The following is a 17,500-nucleotide window of genomic DNA, read 5'->3' as shown; positions in this document are numbered from 1 at the left end:
GTGTGTTCTGTGTGTGTTCTGTATGTTCTGTGTGTGTTCTGTGTGTGTTCTGTATGTTCTGTGTGTGTTCTGTGTGTGTTCTCTGTATGTTCTGTGTGTGTTCTGTGTGTGTTCTGTGTGTGTTGTGGTTCTGATCCCATGTCTGGTTCTGGTTCTGGTTCCAGGAGTGTGGGGGTTCTAACCTATGTTCTGCTCACTGGGTTCTCTCCGTTCTTGGGTGAAGACAAACAGCAGACGTTCCTGAACATTTCCAAACTCAACGTCAGCTTCGTGGAGGCGGAGCTTCAGCCTTCGGACGCTGTGGCCTTCATCCAGATGCTGCTGCTGCCATGGCAACGGTCAGTCTGACACACACCAGAACCGGGTCAGAACCAGATCAGAACCACACACACACACACACACACACACACACACACACCTGAACCGGATCAGAACCACACACACACACACACACACCTGAACCGGATCAGAACCACACACACACACACACACACACACCTGAACCGGATCAGAACCACACACACACACACACACCTGAACCGGATCAGAACCACACACACACACACACACACACACACACACCTGAACCGGATCAGAACCACACACACACACACACACACACACACCTGAACCGGATCAGAACCACACACACACACACACACACACACACACCTGAACCGGATCAGAACCACACACACACACACACACACACCTGAACCGGATCAGAACCACACACACACACACACACACCTGAACCGGATCAGAACCACACACACACACACACACACACACACACCTGAACCGGATCAGAACCACACACACACACACACACACACACACACACCTGAACCGGATCAGAACCACACACACACACACACACACACACACACACACACACCTGAACCGGATCAGAACCACACACACACACACACACACACACACACACCTGAACCGGATCAGAACCCACACACACACACACACACACACACACACACACACCTGAACCGGATCAGAACCACACACACACACACACACACACACCTGAACCGGATCAGAACCACACACACACACACACACACACCTGAACCGGATCAGAACCACACACACACACACACACACACACCTGAACCGGATCAGAAACACACACACACACACACACACACCTGAACCGGATCAGAACCACACACACACACACACACACACACCTGAACCGGATCAGAACCACACACACACAGGTCACAGATCCGGTTCCGTCCTGCTCTGATCCTCCTTTAGTCACATGTGCTTGTGTGACTCCTTCCTGTTCAGTCACATGGATGTTTGAGGAAATCAAAGGTGTTAAACATGCGGCCCGGGGCCCAAATCTGGCCCACCAAAGGGTCCAGTCCGGCCCACTAAAGGGTCCAGTCCGGCCCACCAAAGGGTCCAGTCCGGCCCACCAAAGGGTCCAGTCCGGCCCACTAAAGGGTCCAGTCCGGCCCACCAAAGGGTCCAGTCCGGCCCACCAAAGGGTCCAGTCCGGCCCTGGGGTGAACTTGTGAACTGCATAAATTCCACTCAGATGTGCCGATCCTTGTAGCTGTGGTTCCACATTCGGAGCAGTTCCGTGTGCAGTGGTCAGAACCGGTCCAACGCTGTCAGAAGAACAGAAGTAGTGACAGGTGCACACGTCTGTGTGTAAATGTCAATGTTTTCATGTGTTTATTCAGATCCATTAAAGTGTCTTTGTCTCATAGTCAGCTCATGTGCAGTTCACCGCAGACGTGGGCCTCGTCCACGGTGCGCTGGCACAAACAGATCCACCGGTGCACGAACACAGGACGACTGAAGCAACGACCAACAAATGCATTTAAATAATCAGCAAGAAATAATCAATACCAATGCAGAGTAAAAGACCCTGTTGGTTCAGCTAATATTAAAAAAACCCTATAAACTGACTCAAATGGCTTCTGTCAGAGTTTAAAAGTGTGAGAGCTGAAGGAAGAACAGATTCTGAAGATGAGTTGGTTCATCCTCTGAGGAGTGAGGGAACGCCTGAAGGCATTTACACTAAAACAAAGTATAATTTAGTAAAAAATAGGAACAACCTGAAATGTCTTAAGAGAAGTCAGTACAATTTAACAGTATTCTGTCTGTTATTAAACGTTTTGTGTGTTTGTAGATCCACTGTGATCTGTCAGTTCAGCTGTACATGTGGGAATGACCAACTGAGGCAGGACAGTGGTCATCAGCGCCCCCCGATGGTCAAACATAAGCTATAGTATGTGCTCCAAAAACTGACATTCTGGTTGTATTTTAAAATATATTTTAAAAAAGTTCTAAATTTTTCCAAAGGCATCAGTGCAGGATTTCTGAGGTATTTAAACCTGTTTCAACCCTTTTTTTTTTTTTTTTTTGGGGGGGGGGGGGGGGGGGGGAGTCATCAGCGGCCCCTGGTGGTCAAACATTCTGGTCATATTTTAAAGTATATTTAAAAACAGTTGTAAATGGTTCCAAAGACATCAATATCTGATTTCTGAGGTATTTAAGGGTTTGTTTCCTACGTTCATTCATTCATAGACATGAACAGCTCACTTTTCCTGCTGTAGAACTTAGAGCCATGACTTATTTTTATGTTTTAAAAAGAAAAAAAAATAGGTGGGGGGGGGTCACTTTTTTTATCTGACCCTGGAAAATCATGAGGAGAAAATGTCAATTCAAAGTTGAGCAGTGACATGGAAGTGGGCAGCAGTGGAACTTTCATCACAGACTTTAATTATTTAATTACAGACTGAATCCAACACATTTCAGCTTCATTTACATTTATATATAATCTAACGGGGGGGGGGGGTCAAACATGAGGCCCCTGGACCTAAACTGGCCCCCCAAGGTTCCAGTCCAGACCACCACATGAATATGCAAAGTGCAAAAATGACTTTACAAGTGCAAAATACCCTACAAATACTGACAATTACACATTTTTCTGGTTTTTTCGGTGCAAAAAAATAAACTATGAAAATATTTACATTTACAAACTATCATTTCTAATAAAATGTGAATAAACTGAAATGTCCAAAGAAAATCAGGTGCAGTTTGAACAATATCCTACTGCTGTTACTGATGCTTATGTAAAACTGTGTGTAATGAACATGTACACATGATAAAATGAGGCAGAATATTGTTCAAATTACACAGATTTTTCAAAGAAATTCTTTTTTTTTTCAGATTATTCACCTTTTTGTGAAAGGACAGTTTATAAATGGAAATATTTTCATAGTTCAATGTTTTTTGTGACATTAAAACACAGACTAAAACCTGGTGTTGACATTATTAACAGGTGGGTATGTGGTTATTTTCCTGGTCCTGGTCCTGGTCCTGGTCCACACAGTCCTGGTCTAATGCATTATTAATATTCCACAGGAATAAACATGAGGAAGTCCATAAAGAACTAAAATCACTAAAGCTGTTTGTATGGGACACACAAACCTGTAGAGACGGACGCTTCTGTGAAACTGGGTTCATGACCTCTGACAGGAAGGACTGGGACCACTGGGACCACTGGGACCTGACTGTGTGTGTGTGTGTGTGTGTTTGTGTGTGTGTGTGTTTATGTGTTTGTTTGTTTGTTTGTTTGTTTGTTTGTTTGTTTGTTTTCATCTTCAGTGTAAAACTCTTCCACCCATCTTTCCCAGATCTTCCCCACAGATAGGCCTAGGCCCTGGGACCAACCCAGTCCATTTTGGTCCCAGTAGGACAAAGTTCAAGGTCACAGCAAGGTCACAACATCTACAGTTTTCCATCTGTCATCACTGAGACATTTTCCAAAATTCATCCAAAATTCCAAACGACTCTGATTCTCCTCCAGTTGGATCCACCTGTAGCTTAGAACAGTCTCTTGTATGTGGAACTAAACTGTCCACATCCACTGTGGAATGTGGACTCTGTGGACATTTACACTGAACACTGAAAATCCCATTTCCCACACATTTAAAATTAGAACTCAACTAATATTGATGTGAATTGAATCTAACTGGACAGACACATGACTGGGACCAGATTCAACTGTGGACCAAATATGGTTCCGCTCCATTTCTCTTCTGTTACGCTCTGTTGACCTTTGGGTTTTTTATGCACCATTTTCAAAACAAACATGGTTTCTTCCAACATGTAAAGAAACCAACAGCTGATGATGGCTCAGTTCTACAGTTCTACTCTATCTACAGAACAGTCTACATGTTGGCAGTTTCAACAGAACTAGTCGATCCACACATGCTCATGTTCAGGGTGTTCGGAGGTTCAGGTTCCATCTGTTTAGACCCAATGATCAAAGGTAAGTGTAGACAGACTTAACCCAGGATGGACCTAATGAGGACCTCAGAGAAATGAAAAACAAGTTATACTCCTGCTCTGATCCATCCCATAATTAATGAATTTATAATCAAATACTAGGTCCAAAAATAGGACCCAAATATGGACATTAAATCTCCCTAGGTGTAAATGCTCTTCTATAGACTCTAAATAAAGACAGTGTGTTCAGTGTGTCAGTCCTAGTGGTTTTTCTAATCCACATGTGGGTTTTTCTCATCCCAGGTTTTGTATGTAACCCATCGTGTCCACCGAGGTTATTATCGTTAATGAAAACGAACCAAATGACCAAAACTAGAATTGTAAAAACATTTTCATTAACTGAAATAAATAAAAACTATAATTAAAAGAAAAAAAAACCCTAACTAACTGAAACTGTATTGTGTGTTTACTAAACTAACTAAAACAGATCAAAATTCTGGATCAAATTCCCTTGGTTTTGGTCTTTGTCAATGTCAGATTGATGTTCAATGGATTTCTTTGTCTCTCTCAGTTTTCTGTGCTGTCTCCATACGACACTTTTTGCTCCGTCACTTGTGTTCACTTGTGGTTTCCAGTCGTCTTCTGGTCCCCACTCTACCTGGAAACATGGAGACTAAAGCAGCAGAGTCCTGTCTGGGATTGATTTGAATAGGAGCACAGAGAAGAAGAGAAAAGAGACCACTGAACTACAACTAAACTGAACTAAAAGTAAACTACAACGAAACTACAACTAAAACTAAACTGAAACTAAACTACAACTAAGCATTTTGAAAAAAAAATGAAAACTAATAAAAACTATCAAACCTGCTCTAAAAACGAATTAAAATGAACTGAATTAGAAAAAAAAAGTCCAAACTAAATAAAACTAAACTAGAATGAAAAATCCAGAACTATTAGAACATTGGTGTCCACTGGTGTTACATGCGGAACCTGAATGTTTAAACGCTGACAAATCACAAATGATTTTACAATAGTGGCCATTTTTGTCAAACACTCTGCCTTGAATATTTACTACGATTCCCAAAATGCACCTGTGAGAGAATAAAGAGGTATTCAATAAAATAATAGTGTGTAATTTTTGTGTCCTTTTGACCATGTTACATGCGGATTTATGTATAAAAATAATATTAAAAATATATAAATGTGTTTTATGTGAAAAATAGTTTGTCTTTTATCTCAGTGAGTATTTGTTTTTCAAATAAACCCAAAGTGTTTCCAAACCTGCTTCAGAACATTCAGCACCAGTTTCACAGAAGCGCCCTGATAGTTTCCACGTGACCCTTTGACCTTTGTAAACGCTTGATGTCGTCCATCCACTGTCCTGCAGCGTGGTCCACCTGGTCCACCTGGTCCCCCTCAGTCCCCTGTGGATCTGCTGGTCCTCATTAGGAGTCCAGCCTCAGTCCTCCACCAGTCTGGAGGGAGCTGAAGGTCATCATATCGAATGCACCTGTTGGCTCCTCCTCTTTGGTGGGTGGTGGGTGTGGTTTCAGGCGTATTCGGAGGTGGGTGGTCCGCTCACCAGCTTACAGTACCCAGATAAAGCCCCCAGGTCGATGTACAAGGAGCCTTTTCTACGGCCGTGTGCAGAGTCTTCAGAGTAAAGAGACGATTCTGCAGAAAAAAACAAAAACAAACGTGGAGGTGAACGAGGGCGACCGCTGATGACATCACACATTCAGCGCCCTTACAGTCAGGGATGGAGGTGAACGAGGGCGACCGCTGATGACATCACACATTCAGCGCCCTTACAGTCAGGGAACGACAGGCGGTAATGACATATTTTGAACGTGACATTCGTAACTAAGAATTTGTTGTAAATTTGATCATTTTATTTGGTAAATTTCATATTCACAAAAATAAATATACGAATAAAAACACACAAATTTTAAAATCTTCCTGATGGAATTTGAAAAATATGTTAAATCTTTAGAATTTATCTGTAACAAAAACAACACCCTGACAATTTATAAAGAATTCTGTAAAATACACTGAACTCTGATGCATTTATCTATTTATTTATTTATTTATTTTTTGTTAGATATATGGTTTGGGTTTTTTTTATACTATTATTTGTCTATTCTGCTTTGTGTCTTTAAATCTCTGTCTTTTTTTCTTAAACATATTTGCTCAAATGCTTTTTCTTTTGGACATCTTGATGTTTGTTCAAAATTTACATGTTTTGTATACCTGAATATTTTCAATAAAGTTGACGGGAAAAACATGGGGACTGGTATACGGGGCTACGAACCAAGGTTCTAATAGTTCTGGATTTTTCATTACAGTTTAGTTTTATTTAGTCTGGACTTTTTTTTCTCTAATTCAGTTCATTGTCATTTGTTTTTAGAGCAGATTTGATAGTTTTTATTAGTTTTCATTTTTTTCTAAATGCTTAAGTTTTAGTTTAGTTTAGTTTTACTTTAGTTTTAATTTAGTTTTAGTTTAGTTTTAGTTTAGTTGTAGTTTAATTGTAGTTTAGTTTTATTTTAGTTTAGTTGTAGTTTAATTGTAGTTTAGTTTTAGTTTAGTTGTAGTTTAGTTTTAGTTTAGTTGTAGTTTAATTGTAGTTTAGTTTTAGTTTAGTTTTAGTTTAGTTGTAGTTTAATTGTAGTTTAGTTTAGTTTTAGTTTAGTTGTAGTTTAATTGTAGTTTAGTTTTAGTTTAGCTGTAGTTTAGTTTTAGTTTAGTTTAGTTGTAGTTTAATTGTAGTTTAGTTTTAATTTAGTTGTAGTTTAGTTTTACTTTAGTTGTAGTTTAGTTGTAGTTCAGTTGTAGTTAGGTTTTAGTTTAGTTGTAGTTTAGTTTAGTTCAGTTGTAGTTTAGTTATAGTTCAATTGTAGTTCAGTTGTAGTTTAGTTTTAGTTTAGTTGTAGTTTAGTTTTAGTTCAGTTGTAGTTTAGTTATAGTTCAATTGTAGTTCAGTTGTAGTTTAGTTTTAGTTTAGTTGTAGTTTAGTTTTAGTTCAGTTGTAGTTTAGTTTTAGTTGTAGTTTAGTTGTAGTTGTAGTTCAGTTGTAGTTCAGTTTTAGTTTTAGTTTAGTTTTAGTTCAGTTGTACTTTAGTTGTAGTTTAATTTTAGTTCAGTTGTAGTTTAGTTGTAGTTTTAGTTTAGTTGTAGTTCAGTTTTAGTTTAGTTGTAGTTTTAGTTTAGTTGTAGTTCAGTTTTAGTTTAGTTGTAGTTCAGTTGTAGTTTAGTTTTAGTTTAGTTGTAGTTTAGTTTTAGTTCAGTTGTAGTTTAATTTTAGTTCAGTTGTAGTTTTAGTTTAGTTGTAGTTTAGTTGTAGTTCAGTTTTAGTTTAGTTGCAGTTCAGTTTTAGTTTAGTTGTAGTTTTAGTTTAGTTGTAGTTTAGTTGTAGTTCAGTTGTACTTTAGTTGTAGTTTAATTTTAGTTCAGTTGTAGTTTTAGTTTAGTTGTAGTTCAGTTTTAGTTTAGTTGTAGTTTTAGTTTAGTTGTAGTTCAGTTTTAGTTTAGTTGTAGTTTAGTTTTAGTTTAGTTGTAGTTTAGTTTTAGTTCAGTTGTAGTTCAGTTGTAGTTTAGTTTAGTTGTAGTTCAGTTGTAGTTTAGTTGTAGTTCAGTTGTAGTTCAGTTGTAGTTTAGTTGTAGTTCAGTTGTAGTTTAGTTGTAGTTCAGTTGTAGTTCAGTTGTAGTTCAGTTGTAGTTTAGTTGTAGTTCAGTTGTAGTTCAGTTGTAGTTTAGTTGTAGTTCAGTTGTAGTTTAGTTGTAGTTCAGTTGTAGTTCAGTTGTAGTTCAGTTGTAGTTCAGTTGTAGTTCAGTTGTAGTTCAGTTGTAGTTCAGTGGTCTCTTTTCTCTTCTTCTCTGTGCTCCTATTCAAATCAATCCCAGACAGGACTCTGCTGCTTTAGTCTCCATGTTTCCAGGTAGAGTGGGGACCAGAAGACGACTGGAAACCACAAGTGAACACAAGTGACGGAGCAAAAAGTGTCGTATGGAGACAGCACAGAAAACTGAGAGAGACAAAGAAATCCATTGAACATCAATCTGACATTGACAAAGACCAAAACCAAGGGAATTTGATCCAGAATTTTGATCTGTTTTAGTTAGTTTAGTAAACACACAATACAGTTTCAGTTAGTTAGGGTTTTTTTTCTTTTAATTATAGTTTTTATTTATTTCAGTTAATGAAAATGTTTTTACAATTCTAGTTTTGGTCATTTTGTTAGTTTTCATTAACGATAATAAAGTTTTTTTAAATAAGTTTTACTTTTTAATTAATTCAAGATTTTTTTTGCTTAATTCAGGTTTTGTTTTTTTTGGGGGGGGGGGTTTGCTTATTTTAAGAGTTTTTTTTTTTTTTTTTTTAATTAATTCAAGATTTTTTTTTGATTACTTCAAGAGGGGTTTTTTTTGGTTGTTTTTTACTTGATTCAAGAATTTTTTTGCTTAATTCATGAATTCTTTCTTTTACTTAATTCATGATTTTTTTAAAAAATTTTTTGCGTAATTCAAGTTTTGTTGTTTTTGGGGGGTTTTTTGCTTATTTTAGGAGTTCGTTTTTTTTTTCAATTCAAGATTTTTTTTTTTTTGCTTAAATCAAGATTTTTTTTTTTGCTTAATTCAATGTTTTTTTTTTTTTTGTTTTTTTTTTTTACTTTTTTCAAGATTTTTTTTTTTTGCTTAATTCAAGAGTTTTTTTTTTGTTTTTTTTTAACTTAATTAAAGATTTGTTTTTACCTAACTGAAGAGTTTTGGTTTTTTTTTTACTTCATTCACAATTTTTTTTGCTTAATTCAAGATTTTTTTTTCTTGTTTTTATCTTTCAATTATAGTTTTAATTTATTTCAGGAAACGAAAATGTTTTTTTCAATTGTAGTTTTGGTCATTTCGTTAGTGTTGGAAACCCAGTGATGGCTTGTGAAGTGTCATATGGTGACAGCAGAGAAAACTGATAGAGCGAAATAAATCGATTTCATATCAATCCGACATTGACAAAAGCTGAAAACGAAGGGAATTTTGTCCATAATTTTTATCCGTTTTAGTTAGTTTTGTAAACACACAATACAGTTGCAGTTAGTTCTGTTTTTTTTCTTTGTTTTCTGTATTTGTAGATCCACTGGATCTGTACGATCGAACGAACATGAATAAATGACAAACTGAAGCTGAACACTGGTCCAGTTACACTTAGTTTTCTTAATAAATGCCAGTTTGTTCATGTTTGTCACATTTTTAAGGAAACTTTTGTAAACCTTTTCGTTTTTCTCCCTGTTGTTCTTGTACTGGTTTTGACCCAGTTGACCCCCCCCTTCTGTCAGATGGACTCTAATGGGGTCTGGGTCCCTTTGGGTCCTGTGGTACTGGTCCTGGTCCTTACCCTGTGTGGTGTCCTGGTGCTGGCTGTGCTGGCGTAGGGGGGGGTGTGTGGCGTCCCCCCCCAGGGCTGAGTCCAGGCTCCAGCAGCGGGGCTGTTCTTCCCTGGGGGGGTTGACGGCCTCGTCCTTCAGCAGCTCTGAGGCTGAACTCCGCAGGACCGGGTTCCTCTCCAGGGCCCGACCCAGGAAGGAGCGCATGGCCGGGCTGCAGTCGTCCGCAATGTCCTCCAGGGGCGGAGCCTGTTTATGGATCTGGGGGGGGGGGGGGGGGGGGGGACAAATAGGTTTGTCATAAAATGCAGTTAAATAAGTATATATCTATAGATATTTTTATATATACTTTTAAAATATTTAACTTGAAATGTACTAGAACTATGCAGGAATACACTATAATACACAAGAAAAACACTAAAATATACAAGACTGCATATACATATGTGTTCATATATGTGTTGTCATTGTTTTTATTTGTATATACATATTTTCATATATACATGATGTCATATTTATAGATGCCATTGGACTGTGGTTGTTTATGCCTATAGATATTTGTATATATCCTTTTATTTTTATACTTTTTGTGGTTGTAGTTTGTTGTTTTCACACGTGTCTGTTTCAGTTTCACTCTTTTTTTTCACTCATTCAAATAATCATCTGATCGAATCAAAAAAACGAATCAATAGATTCATCAATTATAAAACTAAGCAGCAGAATAAACGGACAGTCACAGAGAACAGCTCCTCCAGTGGTGACCCAGTTTTTCATATTTAAAAAAACCCTCTATAACAGCAGTGGCAGTTTCAGGAGGAAGTGAGTGAGTCCGAATAAAAACAGCTGCTGATGGTTTCTAAAACGAACGCAGTGGGTTTGAAAGCAGGAAGCACGTGTGAAGAAGAAGAAGAAGTAAAAATGTGAACAAACTGAAGGTTATTAAGAAAAACAAGTGCAGTTTGAACAGGATTCTGCCTCAGTTTATCATCGACAAATGTTCAGTATAACCTACAGATGACAGGAAATACACTAAACAGTTAACAGGCAGAATAGTGTTGAAATTGAATGAAATTTTCTTTAGGAATTTTAGGTTTTTAGCATTTTTCCTTTCAATCATGTGGGCCAGTAAAATAATAACATAACCTATAAATGATGTCAAAAATGGGCCAAAATCTGATAAATATGAACAGAAACATAAATACAAAGAAGAACGAAACATTCCCAAAAAGTAAGAAAAATTAGAGAAAAAATAAAACACGATTAAATGTGCCTATGTGAATGTATATGTGTATGTATGTAACAGTGTATATATGAATTTGTATATGTAAGTGTATGTGCATGGGTATGTATATGTGTGTATATGTAAGTGTATGTGCATGGGTATGTATATGTGTGTATATGTAAGTGTATGTGCATGGGTATGTATATGTGTGTATATGTAAGTGTATGTGCATGGGTATGTATATGTGTGTATATGTAAGTGTATGTGCATGGGTATGTATATATGCGTATATGTAAGTGTATGTGCATGGGTATGTATATGTGCGTATATGTAAGTGTATGTGCATGGGTATGTATATGTGTGTATATGTAAGTGTATGTGCATGGGTATGTATATATGCGTATATGTAAGTGTATGTGCATGGGTATGTATATGTGCGTATATGTAAGTGTATGTGCATGGGTATGTATATGTGCGTATATGTAAGTGTATGTGCATGGGTATGTATATGTGCGTATATGTAAGTGTATGTGCATGGGTATGTATATGTGCGTATATGCATATATGTGTATGTATGTGTACGTGTATGTGTGTGTGTATGTATATATGTGTGTGTGTATATGTATGTATGTATGTGTGTGTATGTGTGTGTGTATATGATTGTGTGTGTGTGTGTATATGTGTGTATATAAATGTATGTGTGTGTATATATATGTATGTATGTGTGTGTATATGTATGTATGTGTGTGTATATATGTGTGTGTATATGTGTGTGTGTGTATATATGTGTGTGTGTGTGTGTATATGTATTGATAGATAGATGTGTATGTATGTGGGTGTATATATGTATGTATGTGTATGTCTGTATATATGTACATATTGTTGGTGTAGACCCAGGGGTCAGAGTTAATATAAGCTCTGCTTCTTCTCACTCCTTTTTGAATATGACTTTTTTTTTCTTTTTGTTTGTGTGTGTATCATTATTTTATGCTTCCTTGAACTTTCATTTCTTTATTATGTTGTGCAAAGAAGTCAAATAGTAGTAATCAGGAAGCTTGTATCATATCCATATTCGAAATAAATCAATAAAAAAATAAATGTCCTTTTTTTTGACATGTCAGTTTGTTCATATTTGTTCAGATTATACATATTTTACTGTTAAAGGATATTTTGTAAATGTAAATATTTTCATGTAATTGGACTTTTTTACACTAAAACACAGAATCATTGCATGTTTGGATTATTTCTGTGTTCCTATGACGGTGTTTTCCTGGTTCTGATCTGTTTCAGATCTGTTTGGTGTGAATGTGGAACCTGAACTAAACTAATATTAACATCATTTATTGTTCATATTTTCAGTTCTTCATCCCAGGGGCCTGATTGGACCCTTTGGTGGGCTGGTTTTGGTTTGACCCCCATGTCCTAGGGGGCGGGGCACTCTGTGACTGTAACCCTGGGGGGCGGTACTTACGATGTACAGGTATGATGGGTAGGCGGTGCGGGGGTAGCGCGTCACCCAGGGGGGGTTTCCGGTCTGCATGTGGATGATGCTGGTGCCCAGGCTGTAGATGTCAGCTTTGGTGTCATGACCTCGACACAGAACCACCTCTGGACTCATGTACATCTGCAGGAACACACACAGAACGAACCAAATAAAAAAGACTGGAACAGAACACAGGTTGAATTCAAGCTTTCATCATCACTGGTTCTGACCCTTTCTTTAATCCTGACTCCATTTTAACATCACACAGTCCAGTCAACCCCAGACATTCAAAACACAGACTTTTTTTTTTTGCTCAAATTAATTAGTTTTTGCTCCTGTAATAGTTTTCTCTCCTCCGGTTAATTTCAGAGGACATTCAGTCTGTATAATATATATTATTATGGACGGAGGCAGAAAAGCCAGGTGGAGAGTACTGCACAAAGGGAGAACTGGATTATTATTTTAAAATAATAATAATAAAATAAAATAGAATAAAAATAAATAAGATTTTTTTTAAAAATAAATAAATAAAATAAAATAAATAGAATTACTACATAAATAAAATTAAATAACATAATTAAAATAATAAATAAATCAAATCAAATAAAAAATAAACAAATAAACTTAAAAATAAATAAATAAAATAAAAAATAAACTTAAATAATAAACTTTTGGATCTCCTGCTCCTGCTCTTGAACAGCAAATATGGAACTGATCAACTGGTCACTCAGTGCAATTGACATGATTTTTTCACCCAGGAAGAACGGCCCTGGGGAGCCCACCTGCCCTGGGAGTCCACCTGCCCTGGGGAGTCCACCTGCCCTGGGAGCCCACCTGCCCTGGGAGTCCACCTGCCCTGGGGAGCCCACCTGCCCTGGGAGTCCACCTGCCCTGGGGAGTCCACCTGCCCCGGGGAGCCCACCTGCCCCGGGGAGTCCACCTGCCCTGGGAGTCCACCTGCCCTGGGAGTCCACCTGCCCTGGGGAGCCCACCTGCCCTGGGGAGCCCACCTGCCCTGGGAGCCCACCTGCCCTGGGAGTCCACCTGCCCTGGGAGTCCACCTGCCCTGGGGAGCCCACCTGCCCTGGGAGTCCACCTGCCCTGGGGAGTCCACCTGCCCCGGGGAGCCCACCTGCCCCGGGGAGTCCACCTGCCCTGGGGAGCCCACCTGCCCCGGGGAGTCCACCTGCCCTGGGGAGCCCACCTGCCCTGGGAGTCCACCTGCCCTGGGAGTCCACCTGCCCTGGGGAGCCCACCTGCCCTGGGGAGCCCACCTGCCCTGGGAGCCCACCTGCCCTGGGAGTCCACCTGCCCTGGGAGTCCACCTGCCCTGGGGAGCCCACCTGCCCTGGGAGTCCACCTGCCCTCGGGAGTCCACCTGCCCCGGGGAGCCCACCTGCCCCGGGGAGTCCACCTGCCCCGGGGAGCCCACCTGCCCCGGGGAGTCCACCTGCCCTGGGGAGTCCACCTGCCCTGGGAGTCCACCTGCCCCGGGGAGTCCACCTGCCCCGGGGAGCCCACCTGCCCTGGGAGTCCACCTGCCCTGGGGAGCCCACCTGCCCTGGGAGTCCACCTGCCCTGGGAGTCCACCTGCCCTGGGGAGCCCACCTGCCCCGGGGAGTCCACCTGCCCCGGGGAGCCCACCTGCCCTGGGGAGCCCACCTGCCCTGGGAGTCCACCTGCCCTGGGGAGTCCACCTGCCCCGGGGAGCCCACCTGCCCCGGGGAGTCCACCTGCCCTGGGAGTCCACCTGCCCTGGGAGTCCACCTGCCCTGACAGAACTTCAGCTGGATCCACCTGGGACGCTTGGGACAAGTGGAGGGTGGTGTGTCTGTGTGCTCTGTCGGTGGAGGACACCGAAGACATCTACCTATTTGGATTTATGACAGAGGGACACCTTCTGATTGGTCTGGGGATGGCCCAGATCTGTGGCAAAATCAGCGAGACAGCAGCACGCAAAGACACCCCGCTGCTGTCGATGGAAATGAAGAAGCACTTTAGAGCGGTGAGTGACAATGTGAAGGAATTCCAACGGGTGGTGACGCAGTCGGAGGACAGTGTGGCAGACCAGATAGCTAATATTTCTGTAGTATTATGGCGTACATTTGGCATTTTTGTCATTCTGAAAACCTTTAGTCTGAACTGTGGTCTGACTAAGGTTATCTATAATAGATGTGGAGGCACCAGCAGTATCTGTCTGAGTTCTGGCATATGTGTGCTGAACTGGGCACAGAGCAGATCCAGTACAGGGATGGTATGGCATGTTTATGGCAAGAAAGAAGACTGACTAAAGAGCACCAACATCTGACTCCATATATGGATGTGTTTTGGTTGTGTTTGGCATATTTCTGTAAAGCCAAAACACTGCACAAAGAGCGGGAATTTCTACCCAGAAGAAAACCCACTTCATGTTAAAAACATGATCAACACAAATTTGGGTGAATTTTGTCCTCCTTTAGGCCTCTCTTTGGGTCAGTTTTGGCTACTTTTTGGCTGGATTATGGGGATTTGGGGCTTTTCTGGGACAGTTATGGCTATGTTTTGGAAGTCCACAGTTAGTTTTGGGTGAATTTTGGCTTCCTTCTGGTTTGGTTTTGGCTTGACTATTTTGGGCTATTTAGGGGCTTACACATTCACCCAGAACTTTGCCAAAATGGCATGCCAGTTTTGGGCCAGATTTAAGCCATAATGATTTTGCTATCTGGGAGACCTGGTCGGACGGGCTGCGGACTCACATAAGAAGTCGGATTACATCGCGGGTCAGTCCGTAGAGGGGCTGAGAGGCAACGCAGAGGGGCTCCGTAAAACTGCAGAACTGAAAGAGAAGGTGGACGAACCGTGTAGAGGCCTGACTGCTCTGAAGTGAGGAGTAAACGCTGAGGCCAGGTAGGACAAAATGTAAGTTATACTCAGTTAAAGCAGAAGTTTCCCTCATGGTCAAATTGTTTTCCCCTGAGAGCTGAGGAAGCAGCTGGATTCTTCTCTAATCAACTCTCCCTGCAGTCAGAACATCTTCCACGGTCAGGACACAGTGGGAGTGGACTGATAAAGACTGGTACCAGCTGAAGGACAGATGGACCCACTGTGTCTCTTATTTTGCACACATTCTTACAAGGACAAAGACACAACACACACACTCACCTGCCCCACTCCAAAGCTTGTCTGCTCTCAAACTCTGTTTTTTTACCCTATCCCATGAATCCTGTCAAATCCATGAAAAAATTCCAGCATGTGTCCACGTGTACTGTGTGAAAACTGTAGGATGTCTTATATTTGTGCTTTGCATTTTCCTGTTTTTCACAGCAAATTTGGAAGGAAAGGGTTCAGTGGTTCAGCGGTTCAGAGCAGCGGCCCATGTCCCTGATCAGCCAACGCAGTCTGCGCTGATGTACTCTGTACTGGCAAATGACAATACACTGCAAGTCATTCTTTCCTTCATTCATTCCTTCATTCATTCATTCCTTCATAAACAGCAGATGTTCTGACCTCAGTTCCTCTCAGGTCTCTTGGATGGTAGACGTCATCTGTCATCTGCACCGTCAAACCAAAGTCCACCAGCACCGCTTTGTCTGACATCAGGACCATGTTACTGGCTGAAAACAAACAGAGAAATTAATTTGGATTTTTTGTTCTTTTTTTCTTCTTTAAAGAATAAAGAAATCAAGAAAAAAAAGGAAAAAATGTTCATTTTGTTTATTATTTTTGGGCATTTTGTTTATTTTGTTCATTTTCTTGAATATTTTGTTAATTTTATTGATGATTTTGGGCATTTTGTTGTTTTTTTGTTTGTTAATTTTTTGATTATTTTGTTCATTTTGTTGCTTATTTTGATCATTATTTGGGGCATTTTGTTTATTTTGTTCATTTTCTTAAATAAGTTCTTAATTTTATTGATGATTTTGGGCATTATGTAATTACTTTGTTTATTTTTCTTCATTTTGTTGATTATTTTGTTCATTTCTTTATTATTTTGTTTATTTGTGGCTTATTTTTATCATTATTTTAGACATTTTATTTATTATTTTTCATTTTGTGGATTATTTTGTTCATTTTTTCATTCATTCATTTTCTGAACCCGCTTTATCCTCACTAGGGTCACGGGGGCGGAGCCTATCCCAGCTACTTACGGGCAAAGGCGGGGTTCACCCTGGACATGTGACCAGTTCATCGCAGACTGAACATATAGAGACAAACACACTGTCGCACTCACACCTATGGGGGATTTAGATTAACCAATTAACCTATCAGAGCATGTCTTTGGATTGTGGGAGGAGCCAGAGAACCAGAGAGAACCCACGCAGACACGGGGAGAACATGTAAACTCCACACAGAAAGGTCCCACCCCCATGGACTAAAGGTCCCACCCCCTGTCGACTGGTGTTGGAATTGAACCCAGGACCTTCTGTCTGTGAGGCACGAGTGCTAACCACTGCACCACTGTGTCGCCCTATTTTTTTCATTTGTGGCTTATTTTTATCATTATTTTGGGCATTTTGTTTATTTTGATCATTTTCATGAATATGTTGTTAATTTCATTGATGATTTTGGGCATTATGTAATTACTTTGTTTATTTTTGTTCATTTTATCGATTATTTTGTTCATTTTTTTAATATTATTTATTATTGATCCTGTCTAACAGCTGTAAAAGGATGTGAACGTACGTTTGACGTCGTGGTGGATGACGTTGTGTGAGTGCAGGTACTCCAGACCCCTCAGGACCTGCTTGGTGACCCAGATGATCTCGAACTCCCTCATGGGTCCACAGCTGTCCAGTTTCTCCAGAACCGAACCGCCCTCCCCCGCCTCCATGAACAGGTGGACCTTCTGATCCCACAGCACGACGCCGTACAGCTCCGCGATGTTCTCGTGACGGAAACGCGCCTGGAACTCCACGTCGGCCGCTTTGAAGTTCTCGACAGGGATCTGCAGGAGAGCCCACAAGAGATTGAAAGCATCGCACCTGAACTGGACCCAGAGTCACATGGGAGTTAGTGGAGTTGTATTTGGAGGACACAGAACCATCAGAGAACACAGAACCATACAACAGGGTCAAACTACATTTTTCTGCACCCAAAAAGGAGTGGGAAGAAGTTGATCCTCCTCAGACCCAGCTCTGGGTTTTCTGTCCACATTTGTGGACAAGAGTTTCA

General features: G+C 40.4%; 2 protein-coding genes across 5 annotated transcripts in view; one reads left to right on the top strand and one right to left on the bottom strand.

The window, feature by feature from the left end:
• The window catches only part of LOC115416054 (splicing factor 3A subunit 2-like), a 26,197-nt gene extending 11,947 nt beyond the window's left edge, over nt 1-14,250 (top strand). For both annotated transcript variants that reach the window (XM_030129765.1, XM_030129764.1), the window contains exons 3-4: nt 165-338; nt 13,108-14,250. In XM_030129765.1, the coding sequence (XP_029985625.1) occupies nt 165-338; nt 13,108-14,125 (1,192 nt within the window). In that variant the 3' untranslated portion in view covers nt 14,126-14,250. The remainder of the gene's footprint in view (nt 1-164; nt 339-13,107) is intronic.
• LOC115416051 (mitogen-activated protein kinase kinase kinase 8-like) overlaps nt 5,466-17,500 on the bottom strand; it is a 20,360-nt gene continuing 8,325 nt past the window's right edge. For 2 of the 3 annotated variants that reach the window (XM_030129757.1, XM_030129758.1), the window contains 4 exons: nt 17,012-17,273; nt 15,836-15,942; nt 12,338-12,490; nt 9,073-9,905 (listed from right to left, as the gene is read on the bottom strand). In XM_030129757.1, coding sequence (XP_029985617.1) covers nt 9,324-9,905; nt 12,338-12,490; nt 15,836-15,942; nt 17,012-17,273 — 1,104 coding nt within the window. In that variant the 3' untranslated portion in view covers nt 9,073-9,323. Of the gene's footprint in view, nt 5,941-9,072; nt 9,906-12,337; nt 12,491-15,835; nt 15,943-17,011; nt 17,274-17,500 lie in introns of those variants that run through there. The other variant, XM_030129759.1, reaches the window with a different exon arrangement.

Source organism: Sphaeramia orbicularis, unplaced genomic scaffold (genome assembly GCF_902148855.1).
Source record: "Sphaeramia orbicularis unplaced genomic scaffold, fSphaOr1.1, whole genome shotgun sequence".
Taxonomy (NCBI): Eukaryota; Metazoa; Chordata; class Actinopteri; order Kurtiformes; family Apogonidae; genus Sphaeramia; species Sphaeramia orbicularis.
The sequence above is the reverse complement of the archived record's forward strand: the minus strand, read 5'-3'. Positions and strand labels throughout refer to the sequence as shown.